At 34.6% G+C, this 27,549-nt stretch overlaps 3 protein-coding genes across 7 annotated transcripts; 1 reads left to right on the top strand and 2 right to left on the bottom strand.

Moving 5' to 3' along the window:
* The first annotated feature begins 2,167 nt into the window (after positions 1–2,167).
* On the top strand, positions 2,168–9,863 carry LOC118061878 (AT-rich interactive domain-containing protein 6). 3 transcript variants are annotated; one of them, XM_035075486.2, is made up of 15 exons: positions 2,168–2,531; positions 2,793–3,231; positions 3,340–3,473; positions 3,570–3,609; positions 5,501–5,553; positions 5,872–5,917; positions 6,289–6,381; positions 7,114–7,236; positions 7,326–7,374; positions 7,451–7,505; positions 7,854–7,920; positions 8,027–8,077; positions 8,313–8,405; positions 8,781–8,897; positions 9,393–9,863. In XM_035075486.2, exons 2-14 carry the CDS (start codon positions 2,827–2,829, stop codon positions 8,883–8,885), a joined length of 1,314 nt encoding a protein of 437 aa, XP_034931377.1. In that variant the 5' UTR covers positions 2,168–2,531; positions 2,793–2,826; the 3' UTR covers positions 8,886–8,897; positions 9,393–9,863. The 3 variants fall into 3 exon arrangements, with proteins under 3 accessions (XP_034931377.1, XP_034931379.1, XP_034931376.1); XM_035075488.2 differs by lacking the exon at positions 9,393–9,863 and having other exon boundaries at positions 7,114–7,215; positions 8,781–9,286; XM_035075485.2 differs by lacking the exon at positions 9,393–9,863 and having other exon boundaries at positions 8,781–9,286.
* A 2,965-nt stretch (positions 9,864–12,828) lies between these two features.
* Positions 12,829–14,798, bottom strand: LOC118061879 (AT-hook motif nuclear-localized protein 25). The gene is given in 2 exon segments (XM_073409188.1): positions 12,829–13,414; positions 13,417–14,798. Coding segments are annotated over 2 exon segments (900 nt in total). The 5' UTR covers positions 14,236–14,798; the 3' UTR covers positions 12,829–13,333.
* Positions 14,799–25,196: 10,398 nt separating this feature from the next.
* Positions 25,197–26,954, bottom strand: LOC118061880 (uncharacterized). Of its 3 annotated transcripts, none has more exons than XM_035075491.2 (4): positions 26,602–26,954; positions 26,433–26,504; positions 26,273–26,358; positions 25,197–25,322 (listed from the first exon to the last, which is right to left on the bottom strand). In XM_035075491.2, the coding sequence occupies exons 1-3, from the start codon at positions 26,764–26,766 to the stop codon at positions 26,305–26,307; spliced, it is 291 nt and encodes a 96-aa protein (XP_034931382.1). In that variant the 5' UTR covers positions 26,767–26,954; the 3' UTR covers positions 25,197–25,322; positions 26,273–26,304. The 3 variants fall into 3 exon arrangements, with proteins under 3 accessions (XP_034931382.1, XP_034931381.1, XP_034931380.1); XM_035075490.2 differs by lacking the exon at positions 25,197–25,322 and adding an exon at positions 25,660–26,080; XM_035075489.2 differs by lacking the exon at positions 25,197–25,322 and having other exon boundaries at positions 26,175–26,358.
* Between the last annotated feature and the right edge of the window lie 595 nt (positions 26,955–27,549).

Genomic DNA, 27,549 nt, shown 5'->3' with positions numbered 1-27,549 from the left:
ATAAACTAATTCGTCTTTCTTCATATGAAAAAAAAAAACTTATTTTAAGCTTTTAAAATTGAAAAAAATATATTAATAGGTTTTACTTAAAAAATATTTCACATGCTTATTTCTATATAATATAATATGACATATATAGTTATATTTTATAAAATAAGCTATGTATGAATATATGATATAATAATAATAAAAAAATTCATCATTATACTTTTTAGATTTCATTTTTTTATTGTAAGTGATTAAATATTTATATTAAATATTTTATATATACTAGATTAACTTGAAAAAAAAATTAATTCATTAATAAATTATTTTCCAGTTCATTTTCCATAACACAAACAAACACTGGAAAGTGTTTTCCAGTTTATTTTCTATAACACTGCCAAATATCAGAAAATAGTTTCCCGGAGTTCACTTTCCAGGAATTCACTTTCCCCGGAATTCACTTTCCAAAAGGAAACAACTTTCCTGCAAACAAACGGAGCCTTATTAGATCATCAGTTTGAATCTTGTAAATTTTAGAGCCACTAAAAATTTATATGAATATTAATTTCATCATTTATAAAATTAATTAAGATATATATAAATTAGCCCGGAAACCCGTATTAATAATAATAATAAAAAATTTAATAAATTCTAATGAGCATTGATCTTAAAATCTGAGCCTAATATTAAATTATAATTGACTGTGAATGGGTTTATAAACTTGCTGCGATGGTAAGAAATACAAGGGTTATTCATTCAATTAGAAAATTCGAGTTTAAGAAAAAAATTTAAAACAATATTTCTCCATAAAAAAACAAAAAAACTAGGTTTTTAGATTTACACTAAGTTTAAAAATCATATTTTAAAAGTTTTATATAGTTTTTCTTTACAAGTTCTCCATTGTTTCTCAAATAAATAAGTAAAACTATGAACAATATAAGTTTTTTTTTTTTAATTTTACATATAAGCACTGTTTTTAATAATGTAAATGATTAAAGTTGTTTTTTAAGATTCTTCGTATCTATCCAGCTTCATAAATTTAATTATCACTACGAATCTAATATAAAAAAATTCACCTTTTTTACTTATAATATAATTTCCTATGATAATTAAAATTTTTATAAACGCTATTAACATGGATTTTGTATAATTAAAAAAACATTGTTAACTACTGGGTAAAAAGTAAAGAAAAAAACAACAGGAGCAATACATGGTAAGGTTATTGGTTCGATTTGATAAATATTTTATTTTTTTCAATTGAAATAAAATATTTTAATTTTAGAGTATTTTGACGTGTTGTTTCGAGGTTATCGAGTATATGTATGTGTGTGTATATATTCAATAAATATAGTTCAAATTCAAGATAAATTAATTATAAATTATGCAATACAAATATAATGTTAAACAAATATAATTTTAAAATTTAAAATATTTCTAAATAGTCAATATTAAATAGATCTTTAACCTAGATTAATTCAACTTAAACAAAATATCAAAATATTATGAAAGTAAAATGTTTTAATATAAATATTTTAAATATAAAGTCATGTCAATATTATCAAGGCTAAGAGGACATAAAACATCAATTGTTTTGCTCAAATTCCTACAAAGTATAAATATATATAAAAAAATACATGAATACAAATCATATATATTAGTAATAAGTCTAATTTTAAAAAAATTAATATCATTATTAATGAAAATAGTAATAATAATTTTTAATATTATTATTAATATCTTTGTTATTAAAAATAATAATGAAAAAAACCTTTTATATTTAGATGGTTTAATTAATTAAGTTGAATCAGATTTAATTTAATTTAATGATTTTTCAAGATTGAAACGAAATATATAAAATGAAACAAAAACATTCCGACTGAAAATTAATCGAAAAATGTAGAACAGATCAAAATTTAAAATAATATAAAAATTATTTTTTATTTTGTTTTTTAAATTAATATAAAATATTTTAATTATTTTAGATAAAACAGAATAAAATTAACAACATTGTACAACCTATTCTTTATGAGAGGGAAAAGTAAGGTAGATGAGCATAAGCCACGTAATTAAAAAATATGTTCAGCCTGGTATTTAATTTTCTACAGAGCCAAAGTAGATTTTATTTCTGTAACAAAAAAAAAGTTGATGACTGTTAAAAAAAAAAAAAAGATATTTTATTTACACGCACACACACACAAGAAAGGAAAGCATAGAGGGAAAGAAACAAAAAAGAAGGAAAATCCTGACTCCCACGGCCATGGATTTGCTATGCTAGTTACCACCTTGTCTTTCTTCTCGCAAATTAAGTGTCTTTTTTGAGAAATTAAAAGCATTCGCTAAACGAACCGTCGTTCCTTTAGGTCTGGCACGGACGGAACGATACGACACCTTCTACGTTCGCCGGAAAAGACTCGGTTTCACCCTTCTATGCCTTCCTCTTTACCTGCATTGCCCGCTTTCTGCTCAAACTCAAAACCCTAACACGCTGCCGTTCGCTCTATTCTCCTTCAAGCTCTACCTCTCTCCGCTTCTGTTATCTCCCAAAGGCAAGCTTCTACCACGTTTTTTTATTTTTATTTTTATTTTTATTTTAAACATTGAAAATCTTTTTCTTGAAAATTAGAAATGGATTTTTGGGATTGATTATTCTTTTTTCTTTATTTTTTCCCCTCCTCGCGAAATACTTTGCAAGAGGCTAACGGTTTTTGCCATGCTATATTATTAGAGAATTATGCATATATTTTATTCGGATTTAATCTAGCGTATAATAATAATAATAATAATTCATGCATGTCGCTGGTCTATAGGGTGTGAGCTGGACGCAAAAAGAAAAAAAGCGAAATGGAAGATAGTGAAATTGTTGCTGTGCAAGACTTGCCGGGAGACTCGGATGCTAACAAGCCTTCTGATGCCACTGTTAAGGAGCAAGAAGAAACTGCTGATGTTTCGGAGGATCAAGAACCGAATGAAAATAGGCAGGCATCAGTTGCTGACGATGACAACACTGTGAGTTTGGCAACTGATGTTCCTATGACTGACACTCCAGCTTTGCCTGATGATGGGAAAACTGCTACGGATGAAAATATTAATCGGCGAGTGGTGGAAGAGAAAACTGATGGAGATGATGGCTCCTCTGTTCAAAACCAGCCACAAACGGCTACTCCATCTACCCAAAGGAGGTGCTCAAGTTCTAGAACAAAGCTTGATGGTGCGGCAAAGTCCAAAAATGTATGGACTGATATTAAGGTAATTGAACCCAACATCCTTAGCAAACTAAAGTATTCATTGTGATCATGAATCTTGTAAGTAGAAGTATTGTTTGTGCTGAATGATTATATGGTGTTTGAAATGTAGATGGGGGAGACTGACGTTGCCGGGACCCTAGAGGAGCAAGCTGCATTCATGAAGGACCTGGAGATTTTTTATAAGCAGAATGTCATGGATTTCAAACCCCCTAAGTTTTACGGAGAGCCCTTGAACTGCCTGAAGTAAGTTTTATGTGAAAATAGTTTTTTTTTTCCCCAATGATACGTGTCTATAGTCTAGGTGTGAGCTAATATGGTCGTTTTTTCCATGGGAGTTAGGTTATGGAGGTCTGTGATCAAACTGGGTGGCTATGAAGTGGTAGGTGTCTTTTGCTTCCCACTTTATACCTTTTTCATGTTCTGTGGGTTTTAGGCATTGGCTGCCAAGAAAAAAAGAAGTCTGCACTTGAATGGATTTTGCTGTTGTATGTAGCAGCATGGTTTCTGGAATTGGTGTAAGAAATAGGAATACCTTGCAACATAAGCTGTTACACTAAACCAACAGTGTTTGCTATACACTATGGGAAATTTAAATATCCCATATCAGTGGCTAGATAGATTATAAATAAGTAAAGGGATTGAGAGTAGGAGTTGTAGTTGCTTGAAAAGATATCAGGTTGCTCTACTGCTGTTGTCAAGCATAATGGCTTTGTGCTTCAAAATGCTCACATGTGTTGACAACCTCTTTTCTCACAGCTTGCCTGGAACCATGTTGGTTTGTCCTTCTAATTGGAAGATTAAATCAATTAAATTCACTTCTATTCCTCCTTAGCACTTAAAAATCAAACATGCTTACAAGTATTACCGAATTCCCCTCCAAATTAAGCTGACATTACCCAATTCGATTAGTATTCACTTCTTGCTGGTTAAATGTAGGATAATGAAAAGGCAGAAAATTCAAGCGATGATTACATCAAACAAAATTAAGAAGCATTCATGATAGATGAGATTAACCAAAAGAGAAGGGAATTCAATGAGAAGGTTGGCACATCCAAGAAAATCAGTATCACGAGCAGAGAAAATGTCAGCATTTTATGAAATGCAAGAGTTCAATTATGAAATTATTGTTAAGAGTTGTACAAAGCTATGACCCATATTTATTAAAAACTTAAGTTTTCTCCCCTTTTTGTGAAATTGTTGAAAATTTATGGTTTATGCTTTATTTAGAAAATGGTTAACTATCCATGCTCACGATGACCAAAACTATTCCTGGAAGGTTTGGTTTTGATTGGAATCAAAATTGCACCAATGCTAAAACCATTACTAGAAACTAGTTTGTGCTTGAGATAAATTAATTAAAAGTAGAAAATGAATACATAATGAATTGTTATAAGTGTATATCAACTCGTATTAATGACTGATGAGGATTCTGAGGCCTCATGCCTAATAGAAGGATGCATAACTGATCCATTTACTATGACCCCTCGCAGCTTGCAAAGCACTAAATCCTCAAAAGTTCCGGTTCAAAGTGGCTTTCATCAAGTCAAACCCTATAGATAAAGAAGCAAGGAGGTACCCCCAATCGCTTAGTGGTTAAATCCTTAAAAGGTACTCTTGAAAACTATTTATCCTAGTCACGAAAGAGGCTATTCGTAAAGCAGCTTGGTTACAAAGGTGCTCACGAAGCCGCCTGGTAAAATAATTACAAACAACTCCCAACAAATTCAAAAAGCAAACCTTCATCTCACTATATTCCTCTTGTTGCCATTTGAGAATTTGTCTCTTTTTCTTACAAATATTCAGAGGATTTGCTTCTCCTTCAGCAAATGCTTTAGCACTTAGGTTATGCCCTTCGGATTGGAAAAAAAAAAGAAAGGAAAAAGAACTTATTCTGAACTTATGTTTGACCAGGGTATTAATGAAAAATGTCTGATCCCCCTCCAGCTTCTGGAGTAAAACATGTGGATACATGATATGTTTCAGGATCGTAACATCTGGAGTATATGATTTCAGAGATGTAATGTAATATTGCACCTGTAGCTGGAGTTGAACTACTTGCATGATAATGTTTTTTTCACGTGCCTGTGTTGTTTTCTTCCAATCATATTGTGAATAAAGAAATCTGATTAAAAAATTTGAGCATGAAATTGCAGTTTCGATTCACTTATATGTTGTATTTTAATAATTTTGTGTCAATAATAGGTTTCATGGATCTTTGGGCTTTTATTGCTATTAACTTATGACAGCTGCTTTTGATCTCATATCTGTAGGTTACTGCAAACAAGTTGTGGCGGCAAGTGGGAGAGTCTTTCCACCCTCCCAAGTAAGGATGGATAATTCTTTTAAGCTATCTTGTAGAATTTGCATGGATTTAACATAAGGATTATTAAGCCAAATACATATTTTTAAGTTATTTGTAGAATTTGCATGGATTTGGCATGGGATTTTTAAGCATTTTCAGTTACATTTCTTTTCATTATTTGCTTTTTAGGCTGCAGACAGTTGACACTTTACTATAACTATTTTCTGCTCTTCACATCTTGGATGTGGGCTGTGAATGGCAGCAATAATTCATGTGGATTATTAAAATATGGAAAATATTTATCATTTAATTCATCCAACTTTTCTCTGTCTCTCACAGGACTTGCACAACGGTTTCTTGGACATTCCGCATTTTCTATGAGAAGGTAATGCTTTTTTCTGTGGTGAAAATGCTCTATATGTAGATTCATTTGGTACTCAGTAATCAGTGTTGGAACTTAATATGTTAGATAAAATCCTAAATTAAGAATTTGTTTTGTTTTGTTTTAACACGGGAAGTGTTGGCCAGGGAATCTAATGATAGAAGCATTAGAATAGACTCAGATCATACAATTTGTCAGTGTTGACAAGTGTCCAGGCTTATCTTTGTTGGATTTGAAGTGAGTTTAGCTGTCCTTGTATGGCATTTGAATGCCATAAAGATTCAAATGATTTAAAAACTAGGTCGTGGACTAATGGGTTATTGCTCTCTGTGACTTTCTTGTGACTTCTATCCCTGATCCTTCATTTACCACAGGCACTTCTGGAATATGAAAAGAATAAGAGGGAAATTGGTGAGCTCCAACTTCCCAGTCCACCCCTGCATCAGGCTACCAGTGTCGAAAAGGAGGTAAAGTGCTGTTCTTGCCTGTTTTTGTTTGTCTGTAGTATTTCCAAAATCCTTTACCCGCTCAGAAAAGAGAGAATTATTAGAGCCTCAGCAGAACCAATCAGTGCAAGTGAATAAAAGCTCGGCTTGTGCTTGTTGGTTTGCATTATTGAACTGAACTTAAACTTGAGTGGTTAAACTCTTGGCTGGCTTAGTATCAAATAGTCCTCTATTAAAGTTTACGCAGTCCCATCCTTTTGGTTGCATACATGTACATAATGTAATTGATCTACATTGCATAGCTGGCACAAAAGATGATAGTCTGTTCCACTGGATGAAAATGGGGATGATAAATCCTGGCATATTTCTGAATGTGAAATCTGCTTGCATCTATATATGGATGCATCTGTGAAGTGGTTAGCTATCATTGTTAGTGCTTGTCAGTCATACAAATTGCTGATAAACCATACCAGATTTAACTTAGTTGTTCTCATAAACCGTCTATACGACAACTATGAGGAAACCAAGTTGAGTGGAAAACTACAGGCCCAAGGCTAGCGCAACTATAAATTTTGTATTTTCTTCTGCTCGTGGGATACAATGTTTTCATTGGAGTCTGTATGCTGATAATAGCGTGATCTGAAGTTGTTTGTAACAAATTAGTAGAACTGTTAAATTCAGTTCCTGGTTCTCGTTCCTTTTTATCCCTGCTTTTGTAATTTGTATTTTTATGCACTTTTCTCTTTCTACCAGACAAGTGGGTGCCTAGTAACTGGATCAGGCAGGGCAAGAAGGGATGCTGCTGCTCGTGCTATGGAGGGTTGGCATGCTCAGCATCATCTTGGACATGGTGAGGTTAGTGAGCCAATTGTTAAGGTTTGTTGTGACACAAGACATACCTATATCTCACATATATTTCTGTAGAACAGTGCAGGGAAATGATGCTTTTCATTTCTCTTGGACAGGTCAAGAGCTTGAATTTTTCAAGACGTGAAAAGCCTCTCAAAAGTTTCGGTACAATCTCTAGAATGAAGATCTTTCCAATTGGCAGGTGTATACATTTTAATTTTGATCTGGTTTGTTGAGTCAGGTTTTCACAAACAGAAGACAGATGAGAGGCCTGTGAATGCTGAAACAGATAAGGAGTAAAGATTGCTCTTTATTTCCTCTCAATTTATTGTTCTCAGTTTTGCTTGCAACTGTTTTCATACTAGTAATTAAATAGTAATTAGTTGATCTAACTGTTTCTCATGAAGTCATCGTTCAGCATAATAGCAAGTGTAGATCTTATTCTTTCAACAAATGAAGCATGGCATATTTTGCGCTATCCTCTTAGTTTCTTGGCTTCAAGCTACAACTAGAAAAAAAAAAATCCTCCATAGAATTTGTACATCAGAGTCCAAATGGGGCCCCTTTTATGCCTAACTGCACACATGCCATAAGGTGTTTTCTTTTTTATGAAGCAAGGCTAATTGTTTTTTTTATCATCTTAGAGTGGATACTGAAATCATTGATATTGGCCCCCCTGCTGACTGGGTGAAGATCAATGTGTGGGAAAGTGTAAACATCTGCTGTTTTCTTTTCTCAAAATTTCTGTTATCCTGAGCCTTAGTTGTCAAGTTCTCACTGCTGGGTTTAGTGACTAACATACTGCACCTATGCACAGAAAGATTGCTATGAGATATATGCTTTAGTCCCCGGACTTCTGCGTGAAGAGGTAAGCACCTTCTCGTGGTATCTCATTTGCTCCCCTCTCATGTGTTTGTCTTTCCTGCTCGTATTCTTAACTCTATGATTTCTTTTAGACGGAAATTATTGATAGAATGCACTATGCCATGGATGCGTGCTCTATCATTTCCAGAACTTAAAATGTTCCTTCGTAACATAATCAATTCTTGGTTATACCACTCTCCCTAGAAGATACATGAAATCGCTATTTTTTGGTGGATCAGGTCCGAGTACAATCAGATCCTGTAGGGCGTCTGGTTATAACAGGTCAACCAGAGCAGCTAGACAATCCTTGGGGTATAACACCGTTTAAGAAGGTATTGTTTTGATCTCTAACAGAATAGTAACTTTTTAAAAAGAGGTGTTTCTGCTTTATAATCCATGACTGGAGAGCAAATGGTACTCCTACTCCAATATAGATTCACCATGGCTTTCATGCCCAAGGGAAGACTGTCATTAGTGAGAGCACGGGAATCATTTATTTATAACTACGTCATGGAACATGTTAATCGCTGCCCGTGCCAGGCAGGTGGATTATTCATCTTGTGAACTAACTCTTTAGAGGGTGAATTCATTGTTTGTGGTATTGGTTTGGTCTTATTGGCAGGATGTTAATGTGGTGATGGTCCATTGCTTTAATATATTTAACTTGTATGTACGTGAAAAACGTTTGAATTGTCTTTTTTGGTCAGGTGGTGAGCTTACCTTCGAGAATTGATCCACTTCAGACATCTGCTGTTGTTAGCTTGCATGGACAACTCCATGTTCGTGCTCCATTTGAGAACAGATCAGCCTGACTCCCTCCTCGTGTGAGTTGGATCCACTAATTTTTCTAGGTAGAAATGCCAAGTTTTGGGAGAGACAGAGGCTCGAAAGGGAATAGCTGAGATTGTTTTTGTTCCTCCCACCTTGTTGAATTAGAGTCCTAAGCACCCATCTTTGTAGATGCATGTTTATCACATGTGCAGAATAGTTTCTCGAGGTTCACGAGGGAAGCCATCTTGCGGATTTTGGCTGGACCCGTGTACGAATTACTGGGGCTGGCTTCTTTATACGGAAAGTAGAAAGTACGACCCTTTTGATAATAATTAATTGTCGGATTTTAACCCAAAAAAAAAACAATTAAGTGTGGAATTCGTGTGGATCTCATATTTAATAGCTTGGAGGCTGAAAAGGCTCTATTTTGATTTTATTTTTATTTTTTTTGCATTCAAGCCGTTCTTGTTCTTTATTTTCTATATTATTTACTGTCTCTGTTTCAATAACTTTTCTAACCAAATATTTTTTCCTCAACCACACTACAGGCAGCCACGGTTAGGATATATAGTTACAGCCACAGCCCAGCTGATCCTCTTCGTTATAATTTGCACAATGTTGACCTTTGCGCCTCAAATTAATTCTGCCATCCGAATCTTGTAGCTTCAATGTTATTCCGAAGCGTTTCTCATTAATGGTAGGCTTCACCACAGAATTGAAAGCTGACACAAGTATGGAAGGAATCATTGTTATGAACCTTGCCCTCTTTGAGCTTAATGAGCCTTTACATCCTTAGCTGCTATGCCAGTGTCACTTATCATGTGGTTGGATTACTGGGCATGTTCTAATTAAGGCTAATTTGCTCTTTAGCTCCGATGGGAAAACCATGCATAATCCGGAGTTAGTTTCTCTATATGAGCCCCTATCGTAACATCTGTAGATGGTAACAAGTACATTAATTGGCCGAGATTCTGTGGAATTTTGCCGATCTCTACACTAAGTATGTATATAAATGAACACCGGCTTTATCGATCTTAATACTGCTCCGGCAGAAATTATGAACGGATCTCTCTCTGCAATCATGCATTCGTTTTTGCCTTCAATTTTTCCACCGTACACTCCGTCGCCTACTACTATCGCTTGAATGGATGGCTCTACGAGGATACGGGGAAAAGGTAGGCAAACAAACGGTAAGACCTGCTAGCTGCTTTCATGCATGCTATAGTAAACAATATTAATGTGCGAGAAAGCATGCCCTGAATAGGCCGAATCTTCAGTTCTTCTCACTGCATTACATTGCGGTTTGCATTAACATTAATAATGTCGGAGTTGTGCTGTAGAATATGGACACATTTTTGTGCATCGATCCCTAGCTAGCAACAGGAGGAGGGGGGGGGGGTCATTAATTCACCTGCCTCCTCGCTGTATTTTTCAGGGATATATAGAATTCATATACTCATAAGATTCGTGATTCTAAGATATCGGGTGAAACATATGTTGAAACCATGCATAAGGTGAACATACAGATCTAGCTAGATCATGCAAGATCAATTGGATGTGTGTGCGTATCAAAGGGAGGAAGAAGCTGAATAGTGCCGTGTCAGTACTATTCTGTAACTAACATGAACCCACTGTGCTTCCATTAATCACATCGTGAGAATCAAACATGATGCCATATGTACTGCTCGGTTTCATTCAGCAGCAAGAAGTTAATTCTTTGCTTATAATCTCTTCTTCTTCTATTTAGTTAACACTTAAGTTAAGATCATTCATGGTGTTTAATTAGGCGCTCTTATCAACAAAGAATGAAAGAAAGTGTCTCGGCTGTTGCATTAGGACGCATGGCTGGATGAAAAACACACTCTATGATTAATATATTCTTAAAGAGTTGGCATTTATATATACACATGCCAAAGGCAACGCCTATCTCTTATTTCAAAAACCCTAAGCAGCTTTATCGATTGATTGATGCTTACACATGCAATGAAATCACTTATTCATGAAGTTTATGACAATTGAGCAATATTGCTAGACCTCCATAATTCCACGACAATTTATCAAATATATAATTGACTTGAAAAATTGGAAGAATGTGACGCGACCGTGTGCTGATCAAGGCATTCAAGCTTAAATCAAGATTTCATCACTAGCCAGCTTTGAATGTACAATATTCTTGGTCCGTAAGCTTTTTTCCTTCAATTTCAATGTATTTTTGTGTGTTCAATATACAAAAAAAAAAAAAAAATGTAGCAAGTATAACTAATATTAATGTTGTACTCTTCTCTTTTACTATCAGTTGTTTAGTCAATATCATTAAAACTATCTATCTATCGATGATTACCCAAAAAAAAAACAACAATGCCAGTGTGCAGGACCAGAATGTTAAAACCAATTATAGGCAAACCAAAAACAAGAAATTTGTACACCGAGGCTTGTAACCCAGCGGTGGCAAGGGTTTCCTTGCCTCTGCATCCTGGGTTCAAGCCTCAGCGTATACATCTGTCACCCCGCGGCGCCTTACATGCTCACTAGGTTTACAGGATGTTCAGTGAGCCGTGAGATTAGTTGTGGTGCGCGCAAGCTGACCTGAACACCCACATAAATCAAAAAAAAAAAAAAAAAACAAGAAATTTGTGCACATATGGGATATATATGAGTGGGAGATTTCTTTTGCCGGTGAAGATTGGTAGTAGTGATATTAATGGTAAATGAAGGGCTAGAAAAGGAAGGAAGGAAGGAAGGCATTGGGAGTTGGGGATTTTAATTATGATTCCTACATGATTGTTTCTATAATTAAGCTATTAATCTAGCTGGATGGGTTCGGTACTACTAGATTAATTACATTATATTAAACTAAGATGGATACAATTAAGTTTTTCTAAAAAGCATCCTATGTATACACATAGTGCCAACATGTTTTTATTATTATTATTGCACTTCTCTCGTTGGGATGTGAGTTTTTCTTCTTTTCATGTATGTTAATGTTGGCACTTGACAACTAGAGGCTTGAGTTCCATGGCTCAGAAAACTGAAGTTTGGGGGTAGACAGGCTTGTTTTACGACCGTAACAGTAGTCTTGTTGGTTTCAGACATTGTAACTGACAAGAGAACTCTCTAGCTACTGCTGTAACGCTTGGTCAAAGAAAGAGGTGTGAATTGGGCATGCAGGAGATGGAGAGAAAAGAGAGTGAAAAAAGAAGGGGGAGAGAGCGAGACACCTTAGGGCATCAAACTAGGTTTTTCCTCTCTCTTTTTTACTGTAAATAGAGCAACAGGCTTTTAAGGTTCTTCGCTGAGCTTTTGCTCAGTTGGGTAAAGCAGAAATGAAATAAAGGAAGAAGACATGGCCACATGCAAGATCACAAACAATACATGTGTATACCGGCTGCAGCACGTAGTGCTTTGGGATTGAGCTGCTCAGGGGGGATCTATATCGTAGGGTGCCCTTGCCTACAAACAAAGGATGTAATGCTAAAGACAAGGCACATACTCTAATTAAGAATTACTAGGTCAAATGAATGGTATTATTAAGTTGACATTTGTTTATTGTTTCGAAATAAATATATAGAGACAGAGACAGCGATATATATATATATATATATAAAAGATAAACAAAACATGTTTCCTTGTAGCTCCTGTCTTAAAAAAATAAAAATTTACTCTGAAATTATCTATTTTATATCTCTATATATTTTCAATTCTCCAACATGTTCTTGCTTTATTACATTGACCAAACTCATAATTACACTATATATTGTATCAAGAAAACCACCACGAGTGTACTTATTTTCGATATGAAGAACAGATAGTTCATATATAAACTGAAGCAGCACATTTTTCTATTCAGATATCAAAACAAAAACATATCATGATTAATAATATTTCTTGCACGGGAAATGGAGACATGTATTGATAAAAAAGAATTTTAAAAAATTATAATGAGACATAAAATTATGTATACATTAAACCCTAGCTAGCTAGAGATGGGCATCAAAATATATACTATATTAGAACTTCCAAATATAGCTACAAATTATTGATACAAAGAAAAAGAGAAGACACGGAAGAAACCCAAAATGGTTTATACATATGAAGTTGAACTTACTGACCTCGACAAATCTGTAAATCCATAGCTCTAGCTCCTATCTGGGTTCCGAAGTAATTATTAGTACCAGGCAGCCTCCATGAATATACATCTTCTTCTTCTTCTTCTTCTTCTATCTTTATGGACTTGTCAATGAAGAAATTAGATAAGACCAATCTCGATCTTTTTTATCACCACAACACAACCATGTTCATATATTAATACAAAATATATATGCTAGCTAGCAGCTTAATTGTTATATATATATATATATACCCCCTCATGATCGATCATTAATTCTCCATCATCAATTATTAAAAGCTGATCAGAAAGTGTCTCGCCCAAAATCTGATAGAACAATGTCTCTAACTCGTCACTCGTTGGAAAAAAACATTGGTGCCCTAATTAAAACGGAGGCCTGGCAGCACTTCCACCCCATGGTCCAAACAAATCACCTGAAAAAGGATAATTTCCGTGATGAGCTCCCCCATGTTAAAAAAACCACTACCAGCTCCTCCAGTACCGCTGCCTCCTCCGCCATCACCCATCTGTCCACCACTTCCAGTCACGCCCGAAGACTGAGAAGCTGTGGGCTGAACCTGCACCGTCCCAGCTTCCTCCTGATCATCCAAAGGCAAACGCTCAAAAACTGCATTAGCAAAAGATGCAGCCATCAAAACCACTGGACCTGCAGCCATCAAAGGCCCCACAACATTCCCTCCAACAACTTGTCCTTGTCCACCGGACAAAAATATGGACAGCCCTCCCGCCCCAGGTGGCGCAGGTGGCGGAAGCACCGTTCCAGATAGCGAAAGGATCTCAAACCTTCCGTGCAAAGTAAGCACGCTTCCTGCAGGAGAAGCTGGTTGCCTTAGAGTAACATTAGCAACTGTCCCACTTCCACTAAGAACACAAACTCCTCTTCCTCTTTTCCTCGCATAAGTGGACACGCTTTCCACTATATCAGCACCATTAGAGATCTCAATCACATGGGATCGGAGGGCATTAGGGCTGTCCCGGGTTACAATAATGGGTGGCTTCGGTTTGTTCTTGGAACCAGCAGGACGACCTCTAGGACGGCGATTCGGATTGGTGCCGCCGCCAGAGCTAGTGGTAGCACTACTATCAGGATGGTGATGAGCAGTTGGGTTGGCATGATCTGGTGGTGATGGGGTATTGTTGTTGTCTCGAGAATCAGAGGAAGGAATGGATGAAGGTCTTTGAATCAGATGAAGTTCAGGACCGAGAAGGTTGTTGTGATTTTGACCATGAACGTATCGAGAATTATTACCTTCAAAACCAGCCATGGTTCTACTTGCCACATCTACTGTCTCCCACCACTTGCTATTATTTGCCAGCTTTAATCTGATCTCTTCTTCGATTCTTCTCTCTTGATCTCCCTGCAAGTTTCTTCTTTTATTACTGAATTTAAACTACCAAATACTTGATCTTCTCCAGCACGTATATATTCTAACTTAGCAGAATTGATCGAAAGCTGAAGTTAATCGAGATTAAGATTTATAAAAAGTCAGAAATACTAATGTTTCTCATGTATACATATCAGTTTCAGATCATCAAATCCAGAAACAGAAACCACGATATATAGAGTAACTAGATAAAAATATTTTTTTTCATGTCAAGAGTTTTTTAAAGGTAAATAAATCACAGAGAAGAGAAGAATAAAGGCTGCTACATATCAAATATAACAAGGAAAAAAAGAGAGCCTGCGGGGCTACTATTCTTTACTTGAAGAGTTTGAGCTGCGAGGAGAAGGATAAAATATTAGAAAAGGGGATTCAGCAGCAAGGAATCATTCATACGATATGAAAGCATACACTGGATTGTTACTCCTTTGCCCCTTGAGACCAACTATTTTTCAACTTCTTGTGTTCTGCTCTACTTTCTACGGAACCTTGATTTGTTTAAGAATAATAATATACTCTTAAAGTGTCTTCCGCATTTTAAAAGCAAAAATAAACCTTAAATGAACAGTGGTTTTGATTTTAAAAAAATCAGTATTTCTTCAAAAATAAAATTATTTTATATTTCTTTATTTATTGCATTTTAAATAAATCATCCACCTCACCTCTTATTATATTTTAATGTATATATCATTGAGAATATGAAGGAATAAACACCGGCTACCACTACCACTAGACCAATCCTCCATGAATACATAGAAATTATCACTCCCTGTTTGTTGTCAGACATCCACGCGCCTTATCATCTAGCTAGCCAGTTTTGAAGCCAGGAGGAAATGCTGTTTTGTGATGGATTGGTATCTTAAAATACAAAAGATGATTATAGAAAAAATATCTCGTTTTAAAATGAATTTTTATTCTTAAAAAAATTGTAAGAAAAGAGAAATAAACATATCTTGTTTTTTTTATTTTTTTTAAAACAGTATATATATTTGAGAATGTTTAAAAAAGATTATAAATTATTTTTTTTTCTAATTTAAGTTTAAAAAAATTCAATTGAATATATATAAAATTGTACCCCACCGTATCATAGAAACAAACAAAACCTTACACTGGTTGTTAATCGTGACCGCGTAAAACTAGAGCGTAAAATTCAATTGAATATATTTTGAAGTGGTTTTTCAAAGTTTAATGGAATTAATTTTAAGGTGGATTGTGTGCTGATGCTAGACTGCCGTGTAGAATATATAAAAACATATATATTAAAATATTATTTTAATTTATCTTATATTAGCACATTAAAATTATTAAAAAACACTAAAAAAAATCAATTTAATATTTTTTCAAATAAAAAACACCTAAAAATATCAGTAAAAATTGTGTCAAACATTCTCTAGGTATATTTAATAATGCAGTGCAGGTTTTTTTAATTTAAATTTATTAAAATAATATTTTTTTAAAATTATTTATTTTTTATATTAGCATATTAAAACTACAAAAAAAAAACATCTATTCAAACAAAAAAAAAATTAAAAACATTGAAAAACATAGGAAGCACCAAAACAAACACTTCCCAACAAACATTTTAAGTTTTTTTTTTTTTTTCTATTATTATATCCAAGCTAGTCAAAATCAAATATGATCATTGTTCCAAAATGTACAAAGTAACGTCTTCTGCCTAGTCAATATGTAACATAATTTTAATTTCTTAGACTAGGTCAGTCAACACCCGAGCTTAATTGATGTATTGTATACTGAGCAATTATAGATAATCGCCGATTATTTGACTTGTTCGTTGCATAATTTTAAAACTATCTTATGACATCATGCACACCACCCACGCAGAAAAACATGATGCATAATAATAATAATAATAATAATAACAAAAACAACAACAATAAGCGCAGAAAAACCAGTCACTTTATTATATATAAATCTTCCATGATTTCCATGCTTTGGTTTTTAATAATCCTTGGTCTTCCTCCACGGGGATAGATAAATGGCGTTGGTTCTCCTCGGCCCTCTTTCCCAGGCCATTGCTTCTCCTCAATACTTTTTCTCAGGCCAAGTTAGACACTATTTATATATTGAATAGATATAAATTTATTTTAAAATCATATTAGATATAAATTTATTTTTGTATTTATCTCAATTCTTTAAATCAAATATATTTTTATTTAGTTTTATTTAAAAAAAAACGCTAATCAAACATAATTGCAGCTATTCTTTTAAAAGAAAGAAGAAAAAGAGGTTGCCATTAAAAATACAGACATCCTCTATAATGTTAAACAAGATGATCTTGCAAAATTATTTTTCAATTGGAAAATAATATTTTTAAATTTTTTTTTATATCTCAGCATTAAAACTAAAAAAAAATAAAAAAAAATATTAATTTAAATAATTTTTAAATAAAAAACAATTTTAAAAAACAGGATAAACAACACCATCAAATATACCGAAGTACCGAGAAGCAGCTTTAGAACGTGGTTTCACGTGGACAATGGAATGAATGCTTGATGGCAAGAGCTTCTCTTGAGAGACATATGGCTGGCTGCTACCTCCATCATCAGATTCAGATTGGATTGATCATCACCATCACAAGCACACCGTAAATCATGGGACCCACGGTACCTTCGAGAAATTTCTTCTCCTACTTGCTGTCTTCTACCATTTACACGTGCAAGATAAGCAGCAAGGGAAGGGCTAAAAATCATTACCGGTCCCTCTACTCTTTGAAGATGGTCTCTCTAGTCTCATCTTATGCTTTTCTTAAACCTTCTTTCTATGTTTGAGGGATTAAAATAACAAGATTTATAGTAGAGGGTTAAGAGCTGACCGAATTACAAAAGTAGGAGAACCAGTAGTGAGTTTTAACCACAAGGGAAGGCAAAATCCAGACAGCGGTCACGTGCGCTCAACATCAGACCACGTGGGAGTTGTCCCAACATCGGTACTTGGTCAACCTTATCTAATCAATTCGATTACATCTACGTGTACATGATCCTCTATTATCATGTACAAGTTGTACTAATAATGACCCCCCATTTATCCACCTGTTTTTAAACTAATTTTAAAATTATTTTTAAACCATGAGAAAAACATTCCAGTATTTCTTAACTAATACAAAATCTTAAAAAAAATCAAAATTAATCTCTTCATTCTCAAACATTTTTTATAACTCACGACTCATAAAAAATAATAAAATTATCTCCGTCCAATATTTTATCCTTACCCACGTTTTTTTTTCCTTCTACTATCTATATTTTTATTAGAATAATTAATTAAAACAAAACACAACTAATTAATCTGACTGTATCTATCACAAATTAAAGAGAAAGTGGAAGAGGGAGAGGCCAATTTTCTAGAGGCAGGCAAGAACAAAAGTAAAAGGCAACCCTAGAAAGCATCCTCTTGTCCCCAGGGAGTCCCCAGCCACATACCCAATTGCATGACCTGACACTACAAACCCACCTTTTATGTCGTCGAACCCAAGGAGCCTGACTCATTCCACATGTCACCATTCGATTTGCTATGTCACACTCTACTGTTTATCTGGTCAAAAAGTTTCTCACAATATTTAGGGCTGCTTCAAATAATTATTATTTTCTTATTTCTTTTATAACGTATGCCTCCCTTGAAACACCAATGTAATTCGAGTTTTTTCCATGAATTATAGAAAATCTTCTTCGATAAAGATGTGGTTTTTTTTTAAAAAAAAAAAAAAAAATTATATACTCTAATCAATTATAAAAACATGGAGAGATTATTCAGATGAAACCAATAAAAATAAATCGGACAAGCAAATCCATATTCAATATTCTCTAGAATTGAAAATTAAAAGAAGAATCATAGGAGTGCTCTACAGATAAATCTTTAATTGAATCTATTATAAATCATTTCATACAGTCGATCAAGTTCAACAAAAAGTATGTGCATTTTATTAATTAATTATAGGAGTTATTTGGTTTCCTGAATGATTGTTCTTAATAGTAATCATATAAATAAAAGCTGTTATTCAAACTTAAAATAATATACGCCACTGGTACTTAATTTGATTAAACCCACCAAAGGGAATTGTATCTAAATTACTTCAGAAACCATTGAATTTGATGATAAAATCACAAAATATCTGGGATTATTATGAATAAAAGGAAAAGGGGGGAAGAAGAAAGAAAACATAAGAAAAGGAAAAGAGCCCGGTTGCCAGAAAAATGGCCGGCAAGTCCAAAATCCAACAGAAGAGAAGGGTTTATTTAGAGAGATGGTCAGAACCTCTCTCCCTAAAAAAGGAGACGGTGAAAACAAAAGGAATGATATCTCCACAAAGATGAATCGAAGAGAATTTGCAATTGATTACATCCACCACAGGGAGCTAGGTAGGTACTATTATCGACATCATGAGTCCCTTTTCCTTTTCATTTCTTTCCACATTGATACAATAGTTGCAGGATTCATTTTTAGTTCCTCTTTGTCTGCAGGACAGGAGGAAATAAACTCCCAGAAAGGGAGTTTTGACTGGACTCGTGACAGTGATCAGCTTTCCATCTCAAATGTCCAGGGTCGACGGGGTCCGCCAGAACAAGTGGATGGAAGTGGCATGCCATGTTTGAATCTTGCCTGACGTCCGTCCACTTTATACCGACCCATCACATCCCCGTTTCCAGTCATGAAAATACCTTCCCCACTTGCTTCATATATAGGTCCCAACAATGGAGACTAATGCAATTTCCATTCTTCATCACCATCTCTCTGCAACCACTTGCACCAGCACCCTATTTATGTTCAATTCACACAGATAAGCCCAGAAGAAAAAACTAATATCACTTTGACCATTTTGATACATTCTAATTCTACCACTTTACGTTACTTTTGCCTTCATCGATGAGCTTGACTTTTTCGTTTTTCGACCACAATTCAATCCTCAATAATACAGTCAGCAACAGCACAGCCACAATATAATCCGGTTTCTTTTGTCTCCTGTTTTTTAAAACTTTGATTTTTTTTTTTTAATTTAAATCTATATTCTTTTTAGTGTTTTTTTATTGTTTTGATGTGCTGATCTTAAAAATTAAAAAAGATTATTTTAAAATATTAAAAAAAAACATTTAAAAAGTAGTTGTAGCATATTAAAAAGTAGTTGTAGGGTATAGCAAACATATTTTAAGGCTTCAAGATCATTATCTTTAAGGTATTAATTGCCCTTATTATATTTGCTGCAGTGTTAAAGTAATATACGTACCTTAATGATACAACAAAACCTTAAACTTGTAGACAACAATTTCTATAAGTTTATTAAGAAGTTTTGTTTTGTTTCTAATAAACATAAATAAAAAATTTGTAGAGAAAAATTAGAGAGAGAAAAAAGATTATTTATAATTAATTTATGTAAACATCAAACTAGTATTTATAAAGAAAATAGCACCCTTTCATATCAACATGTTTCTAGAATTTAGAAGCATGCATTTTCAAACCAATGTATCTATAGAGTTTAAAAAGCAACTTTTCATTCAAATTATTTAAAACAACTTGAATAAGTTGTCATGCATAATTATTAGATTTATTAATTCTAAAATTTAATTAATTAACTAATTCTAATAATAATAATAATAATTTATGATACATAATGCCAAGTGCTATTACACACATACACACGAATTTGTGTATTTTCTTTATTGATGAGACTAATAAAGGTTGTGATTAGTTTCTGTAATAACTTGCGTGTTTATATACGATGCACCTTTTCTACTTATATATTCTGTTTGTCTCATAATAATGGAGAGTGTAGGGAAACAGGAAAACACTTAGTTGCTAGGCAAACACGAGTAGATCAACCCAAAGGAAGGTCGAGTCTGGTGGGACTAGACTGCCATATAAGGGCTGAAATTTTCGACGAGAAATTAACCCCGTGACAATGGCTTTCCTTCTGAATCTTCCTTCCAACATCCAAATCTATTGATTTGATGTCTCTCACATTATAAGATCCAACAAACCTCTAACTTTTCTAATGTGGTATAAAGTTTTCTTTGACTACCTAATATAAAAGCTATATTTTAACAATAATCACACATTTAATTTTTAATATTAGGTGGTGTCATGTTTCATGTATAAAAAAAATGTATCTTTAGATTTAAATCTCTTTTTAGTGTAAGCATTTTAAAACTTTAAAGAAATCATGATGACAAAGAAGCTTAAATCAAGATTTTATTTAATAAAATCAAAAATAATAAACACATGATCCTATTAATCCAAAATAGAAGTTCATTATTATTTTAGCATTAATATGGCCTTATGCTATTTCTTGAATTCATGAACATTTACAAAAGTTTTCCAAACTTTTGTTAAAGCGACACCACTTTATATGTTCATATAGTGAAATTTTCTTCTTATATTGAGATTTCATTAATATTATTAATTATTCATCTTCCCATTTATTTGAAATACTAATTTTGTAAATTTTGATTTCATACGAAATTAGTATACGCCACTCTTACTAATAATTTGTTCCCATGAAACTCCTAACTAGTAAAGGTGCATGTAAAAGTTGGGTTCCTATTATCAGTAAGTTTAATTAAATGATCTTAATCCCATATTAAATCTCTTAAGAGACCTTTAACGAAAGGATCTACTAGATTATTACAAGATCTGACATACACAATGATAATTATCTGTCATAAATTAATTGTTTTATATATGTATGTCTCAAGTTAATATGTCTAGATTTTCCATTGTAAATTAATTAAATGGTCTTAGTGATAGTTGCTTGACTATCATAATGTAAGGAGATAGATGACATTGGTTGTGACCATAACTTAATATCCAACAACATATTTCTCAATTATTTTACCTTTTGGTTTTTCTATCAAATATTTTCTTCAATATCCAAATCTATTTATTTAGTGTTCATCACATTATAAAATACAGCAAAACCTCTTACCTTCCTAATATAAAATAAAATTCTTTTTAACCATCTAATATTGAAGCTATATTTTAACAATATAGCATACATTTCATAGATAGCATGAGTTAATTAATTTATTTTTTTTAATGTATGCTTTGCCATACAAACAGCAAATCCAAGAGACAGATGACAATTATTGTACTGAACCTAGAAAAAAAAACCTAAACTCCCTTTCATTGATGGCCGCATGCATGTGAGGTTGACTACTTTATTTTATTAATTCATCAAATTATATTTCCACACACACATATATAGAGTATTGATGCAGTTCATAGCCAATCAAGTTCAGTGCATTAAACTAATTTCCATCTCAATCATAAAAATGCATAATCTGTAAATAATAATAATAAAAAGACATTTGAATTCAGAACAGATGGATTAAAAATAATGTGTGAGAATCCCTTGACGTGGGAATCACTCGACTATCTTTAAATAAGCATCTTATTTTAACATACTACATTAATAGCCTGCCCTTTAGGTTTGGTGATTAGTGGCTCAACAAATCGAAGCCCTCGTATCCTGATTTTTGTCCTCTCTCAAGTTGAGACCACATCGGGTTTGCTATAGTAGTATACTCTTCTTTTTTTTCTTTTTTTTAACGGTGTTTAATTATTGTTTTGAAATAGAAAGAACGAAGAGACGAGGATAGAAAAGGCATGTCTTTTACAATTAAATTTATCTCTTTATATCTCTTCTTTCTATCCCTTCAGTCGAGCAAGTTTTAGTTTTTCCCGTCGAGACTCTAACCAAGTATAGTTAAGGTAATCGATAAGAAACCACTATTTGTGAGGCCAAGCTAGGAGGAGGAGATGAGTACTCCAACTTTGAATACTTGAGCCCAACTTTGGAAGGATATATTATGCTGATATATAATTTGTCACAATGATGCAGTGTTCCAACATGAGATCATGGCTATGATCATAATGCAACCTTAAAAAACATGGTAATAATATGATCAACTAGTTTTCTCTTTTCCTTGCCATTCATGGCTTCACTAAGATGCTTGCTTGCCACTAAAATTCAGTGCAAAAGTTCAAAATGAAACAAAATACTAGCATCGTAGTTTATATTATGTCAATTGTCAACAAGTGAAGTGGGCCCACGACTCAAAGCTAAGCTGGGACCGGTAGGTGAAAATAATTAAAGGAGGATTAAGCTTGACAAAAGCCTAACAGCACTATCAAATAATTTAACTATATAGTATTAAAAAGCATGAGCAAGTTGCTGATGGCTTTATAATTAAATCATATTAGTTTGTAGGGTTGCACACCGACCCCATCTAGCCCTCTAATTCCTATTAGGGATCATTTTCGATCCAATCCCCCGGACAAAATCCCTTCATTTCTGATTGCAGGGCCCCCAAAGTTTTACTCACCGGTGACTAACTCGTCATTGGTTCACCCTCGGGAAACCTTGCCATCGCTAGTTCAATGAGGAGCACTGCTAGGAGCCAAGTTTTTCATGCCAAGTACAGATTCTCCAAGGCATGTTACGAACCCAGTAGCTGTATCCTGTAGTAGGTTTGTCAAGTGATGATTACAAAAGCAGCCGGTATCATGAGATTAGGAGACCAAGCAGGGGAGACGTACCGCTTCAAAGTTCGAGTATTCGATCGATACTCCATTACAAAGTCAAGTGAGCAAGTAAATGTCCAAATCTTTGTTGTTGTGTAGTGACAGAATTCTTTGAAAGTGGGGCCTTCAAGTTGCCCTCAAGTGACACGTAGACATGCTGACGAGGACAGGGTTCACGTGACCGAGCTCCACCTGGATGGTTTCGCAATAACTGGCGCAGTTGTCTACCATCAAGTTGATCATCACGTGACCCTGTCCTCTTGTACATCTTGGGGTCTCCTGACCTGTGCCTTCAACTTGATCCCAGCTCCAGATACGACGACCCGGTCGATGCTGCTTTTGGGTCCACAACCTTTGGGCTCTTTTGCTTTCAAAACCCATTGGAGTAAGAATTTCACTTGGTTTCGAGCGGTGAGAAGCGTATACTATTTAGTTTGCTAGCTTCGAGCAAAAAAGTGCAAAAAAGAGGTGGAACAAAGCATTTGATTCAGGAACAAAGTGGAAACCAGGCCGGCAGAGCACGTAGTTTGCAGACAAGCCTATCTTTCAGAGCAACTTTTAGTTATTGCATCGTAACAGAAGAGACAAGATAGGACAAATGGCAATCCCCTCTCTGTTTTATATTGAAAAGTCTCGTCTCGTCTCTTCAATTTAACACGACACATTATATCCCGGGGCGGTAATATTCACAAGGCATTGATTAAGATGACAGTACACTGTTTAGAGGTGTGATGTCTGTGAGGTTGGCACATCTTGTCGCGGTCCCCTTCCTGAACCTATCTGTGAGCTCAGCTAGCGAAGCCCACGGCGATAGGACAGGTTTCACACCCCCTGGAGCTGGGTGGGTGCATGTGGTTTGTATGGAATTCCAGTTCTTACAGAATTACCATGTAAAAATAAAATGCAGCGACCATGGAATGAAGTGCTAATATACCGTATCATCTCAATTGTATGAAGTTGCCCACGATTCAAATAAGGTTTGAGGTTTGGCTCGGATCAGAGGATGAAATTAATATATGAGAGCTCAGAGGGCATCAAAGAGTCAGTCTTGTGTTCGATCCAATCTGTCATAAGCAGCAGCTCAGGATATGAAACCCCCTAGCAAGTTGAACATAATCATAAACAAACTAAAAAATTGATTAAACCAAAAAAATCAAAAAAAAAAAATAATTGAAAAAATTAAACCATAAAAACATATTATTTAAACTGATTAAAATTTTAAAAAAACCGACCGGTTCAGTTTTGGTTTTATAAACCTCAAACAGAAAAAACCGAACCGAACCAAAACAAAAAAAAGAAGAAGAAGAAAACCGAGCCAAAACCGAAAAAACCAAGCCAAACAAAAAAAAACGAGACAAACTTGTTTGAACAATTTTTTTTCCTAAAAAAACCAAACCGAACCGAAACTGGCCTATTCGAACCGGTTTCGTTTTTTTTTTTAAAAAAAAAAATTTCAGTTTGGTTTTTATTTTTTTATAAAAACTGAATCAAACCGAAAATGATCACCCCTACCATCGATCGACCCTCTGTTTCTCTCTTTAAACCTTTCTCCCTCTTTTGTTTTTTTTTTTTCTCCAGCCATTGGCCCAATGTTACCCATCTCCGGTCCAGACCTTTCGTTCATGGAGGAGACAAACCTGCTTGTTTGAGATTTTACAGGAGCAACATCAGCTAGAAAAAACATTTGATTGAGGTTCTGAAAGAAAACAAGAATGGCAGTGTCCGAGTTTAAACATTTGATACGTGACACTACCAATATCAAGATTGACACCACCATTGGCACAAGTTCTATATGGACTCGTGCCTGGCCCATAACCTTAAAGACCGACTACAGGTTAACGAGCCGATATACTCGTAACCTGCACAACCGAAATTTCAAAACATGGGCGATGATTGTTTCATTCGTGCTTGTTCCTAGTTGAAGGCTAGCTTGCGCTGTCTTCAAAAGATTATTGAAAAAAAAGGGGACTTCCACAGCACCTCAGAGGATTGGGTTAGGTAAACAGTTGCACATTTCAGTTTAGGGAAAATAAAGCATATACCTACAATAGATGAATAGAGATGCGACTAGAGATACATTCATTATATTATAGACTGGTGTTGCATGTAACACCAATTTGACAGCATCCTTCTCCATCTCCATCTCCCTCTGCTCTACATTCTAACATGTCCTTTGATCGTAGTGAAGGAAAAACTGGAATTTTTTTCACTGCATGACATGGTTTTCATCCATTTTATCTGGCCTCTGAATGTACAGTTCCAAACCACAACGATGCACAAGCTCCCTCCTTATGGCCCTCTTTATGGCACATCAATACCATTTTGACTTCAATTTTTTTCTCCTCCAAGCATAAACCATACTTGCGGCAACATCCTCAAGAACCTTCTCTAGTTTTCAGCAACCTTGCCACTAGACCATGAAGCTATCCTAACTCTCATGTCTACCAAAAACAACAAAAATCTCAAGTCAACCTGAAGCTTAAAGGCTAATGCATGCTCATCAGCTTAGATCACGAGACTATTATTTAAACATTGTTTGGTATTGCAGGTTCAGGTGCTTCTCAAAGTAAATTTGGGTTGAAAAAGTAACCATCAAAGCTTTTTGTTTTTGAGCTTTTTGATGGTTCAGGTGCATGCTCATCAGCTTAGATCATGAGACAATTACTTACGCTACAAGCAGTCGCTATAACCACATTTCTGGTTAAAAATGGCAACATAAAAGGAATTTGTTAGCGAACAAAATCTTAGAAGTCATGTCCACATGGAATGCACAGCATATGGGAAGTTCGTAGCCTCCAACAACAGGCATATCTCATTGAGCACGGTAGATAAAGATGTCATGGGGATCAAAATAGTTCATAGCTCTCGATTTGGATTCAAGAGTTAGCTCTACATTATATAACTAGACGAACATTGGACCTAAAGCTCATCCAAGCACAATCTTCTAAAGGAACTTGACCAATGCTAGACAAAGGTCAAATCAAACCCATCATTTTTAACTAATTCCCAGCATTAAATATTTCTCTCCCAACTTTATTTCAGTAGCAGGACAAACTGTCAAACTAAAACAAACTAAACTAAACCCATTCAAGCTTCAGTACTTCTTGTTTTGACATCACACTACATGATGCAACCCTTCAACGAAACCGGATGAATCGCGTAACATCTTATCCAAATCATTGACAGTCTGAAAAATAACCTATATGGGGGAGAAACAAATTCGAGTATATTACAATTTAACTGGAAATTTCACAATGCTAACATAATAGACATAATAATTATTTAGGTTCTCAACAAACAAACTTGAGTTTCCATTTCTTATTGCAACTTGCAGGGGAAAAAAATAAGATTTACAATTAATAAAACAGTAACTAAACAAAATCTAACTTACAAGTAATATAAGCACGCGATTTTTATAGCAAATTATTCCTCTGATTTGTCTGTTCTATTCTTCTTTCCGTATATCAATCCAGTTTCCTGCACACAATTCACCCAATTCCAATCCATGATTCAATCATAGCAAAAAAAAAAAAAAAGATTACAAGAAAGACCTGTGGATCAGGAATTGGTTTCCGCTTCTCAATGTAGCGATAAGGATCAGAACTGGCAAGTGCTGCCCTTTCCTGCCGATTCAAGTCAATCCAATAGTAAAAGTGAAATCAATCGAGTAATACCAGTAGTATTGAATTTTGTGAGATGAAAGGAGGTAGCGAAGCAAACCTCTTGTTGTCGCTTCAGATCTTGTGATGGCTTAATCCATAGATAGTAAGCTAAAGTTCCTGCAACGATCCACGACGCTACATTACTTCCTCCTCTCAGCCCTCCCAATGAATTCCCTATGAACGACCTTACATTCCCCACTGTTCTTCTCCACCCGCTCGACATTTTTTTTCCTTTCAATTTAGGGTTTTTGTTTCTTACTGCTTTCTAATTCAACTGTTTTAGGATTTTATAGAAATGCTGAGCAGATCTAATCTAATCAAGTACCACCCAATACCCGCCCGCGGATAGTAGCGGTAAAGTAAACACGAATGACTTTCACCGCCGGCCAGATTCTTTGCAGCAGCTACGTGTCCGGTTACATATGCACATTTGCAAAGGCCCAATCATCGTCGACACATCACCTTCCTTAGGCCCAAGTCTAGTTTGTCTTGTAGTGCTGTGGCAGCCCACCTTTCTAACACCCTGGACTAGGCATGCCTCATAGTCCACAGCCCATTGGCCTCATGGCAGGTCGTCGTCCGAGCGATGGACGGCCATTTTTTACTTTCTTTCTTTTTTTGAAAAAAAAACAAATTATTTGGTAAGAATTTCTTTTTGATAAATTTCTATTTTAAGGTGCTTTCAGAAGAATCGTGGTGCTTTGATGACCTCACATAGATGAATATTTTTCAATCTTACTTGGATATATAATTAAATAAAACGGTTGGTTGGCTCAAAATTATAATACACAAACAGTTAAAGATATTGTTTAATCTTATAGATCTCTTCGATATATATATAAAGTTAGAGATTAAAATAAATATACAAAGGGAGCTATTGGAGAAATGCACATTTAAATTGTTTGTTTGTTTCTCTATCTATCTATGTATTGGTGTGTTCGTTCTCGCTTTGAAGGCGGCAATATTCAAGTTGAATCGTCCCCTTGAAATATGAAAAGATAGAGAA

The sequence above is a fragment of the Populus alba genome, chromosome 5, assembly GCF_005239225.2.
Source record: "Populus alba chromosome 5, ASM523922v2, whole genome shotgun sequence".
Classification (NCBI taxonomy): Eukaryota; Viridiplantae; Streptophyta; class Magnoliopsida; order Malpighiales; family Salicaceae; genus Populus; species Populus alba.
Note: the sequence above shows the minus strand (reverse complement) of the source record. Positions and strands in the feature narration are given on the sequence as shown.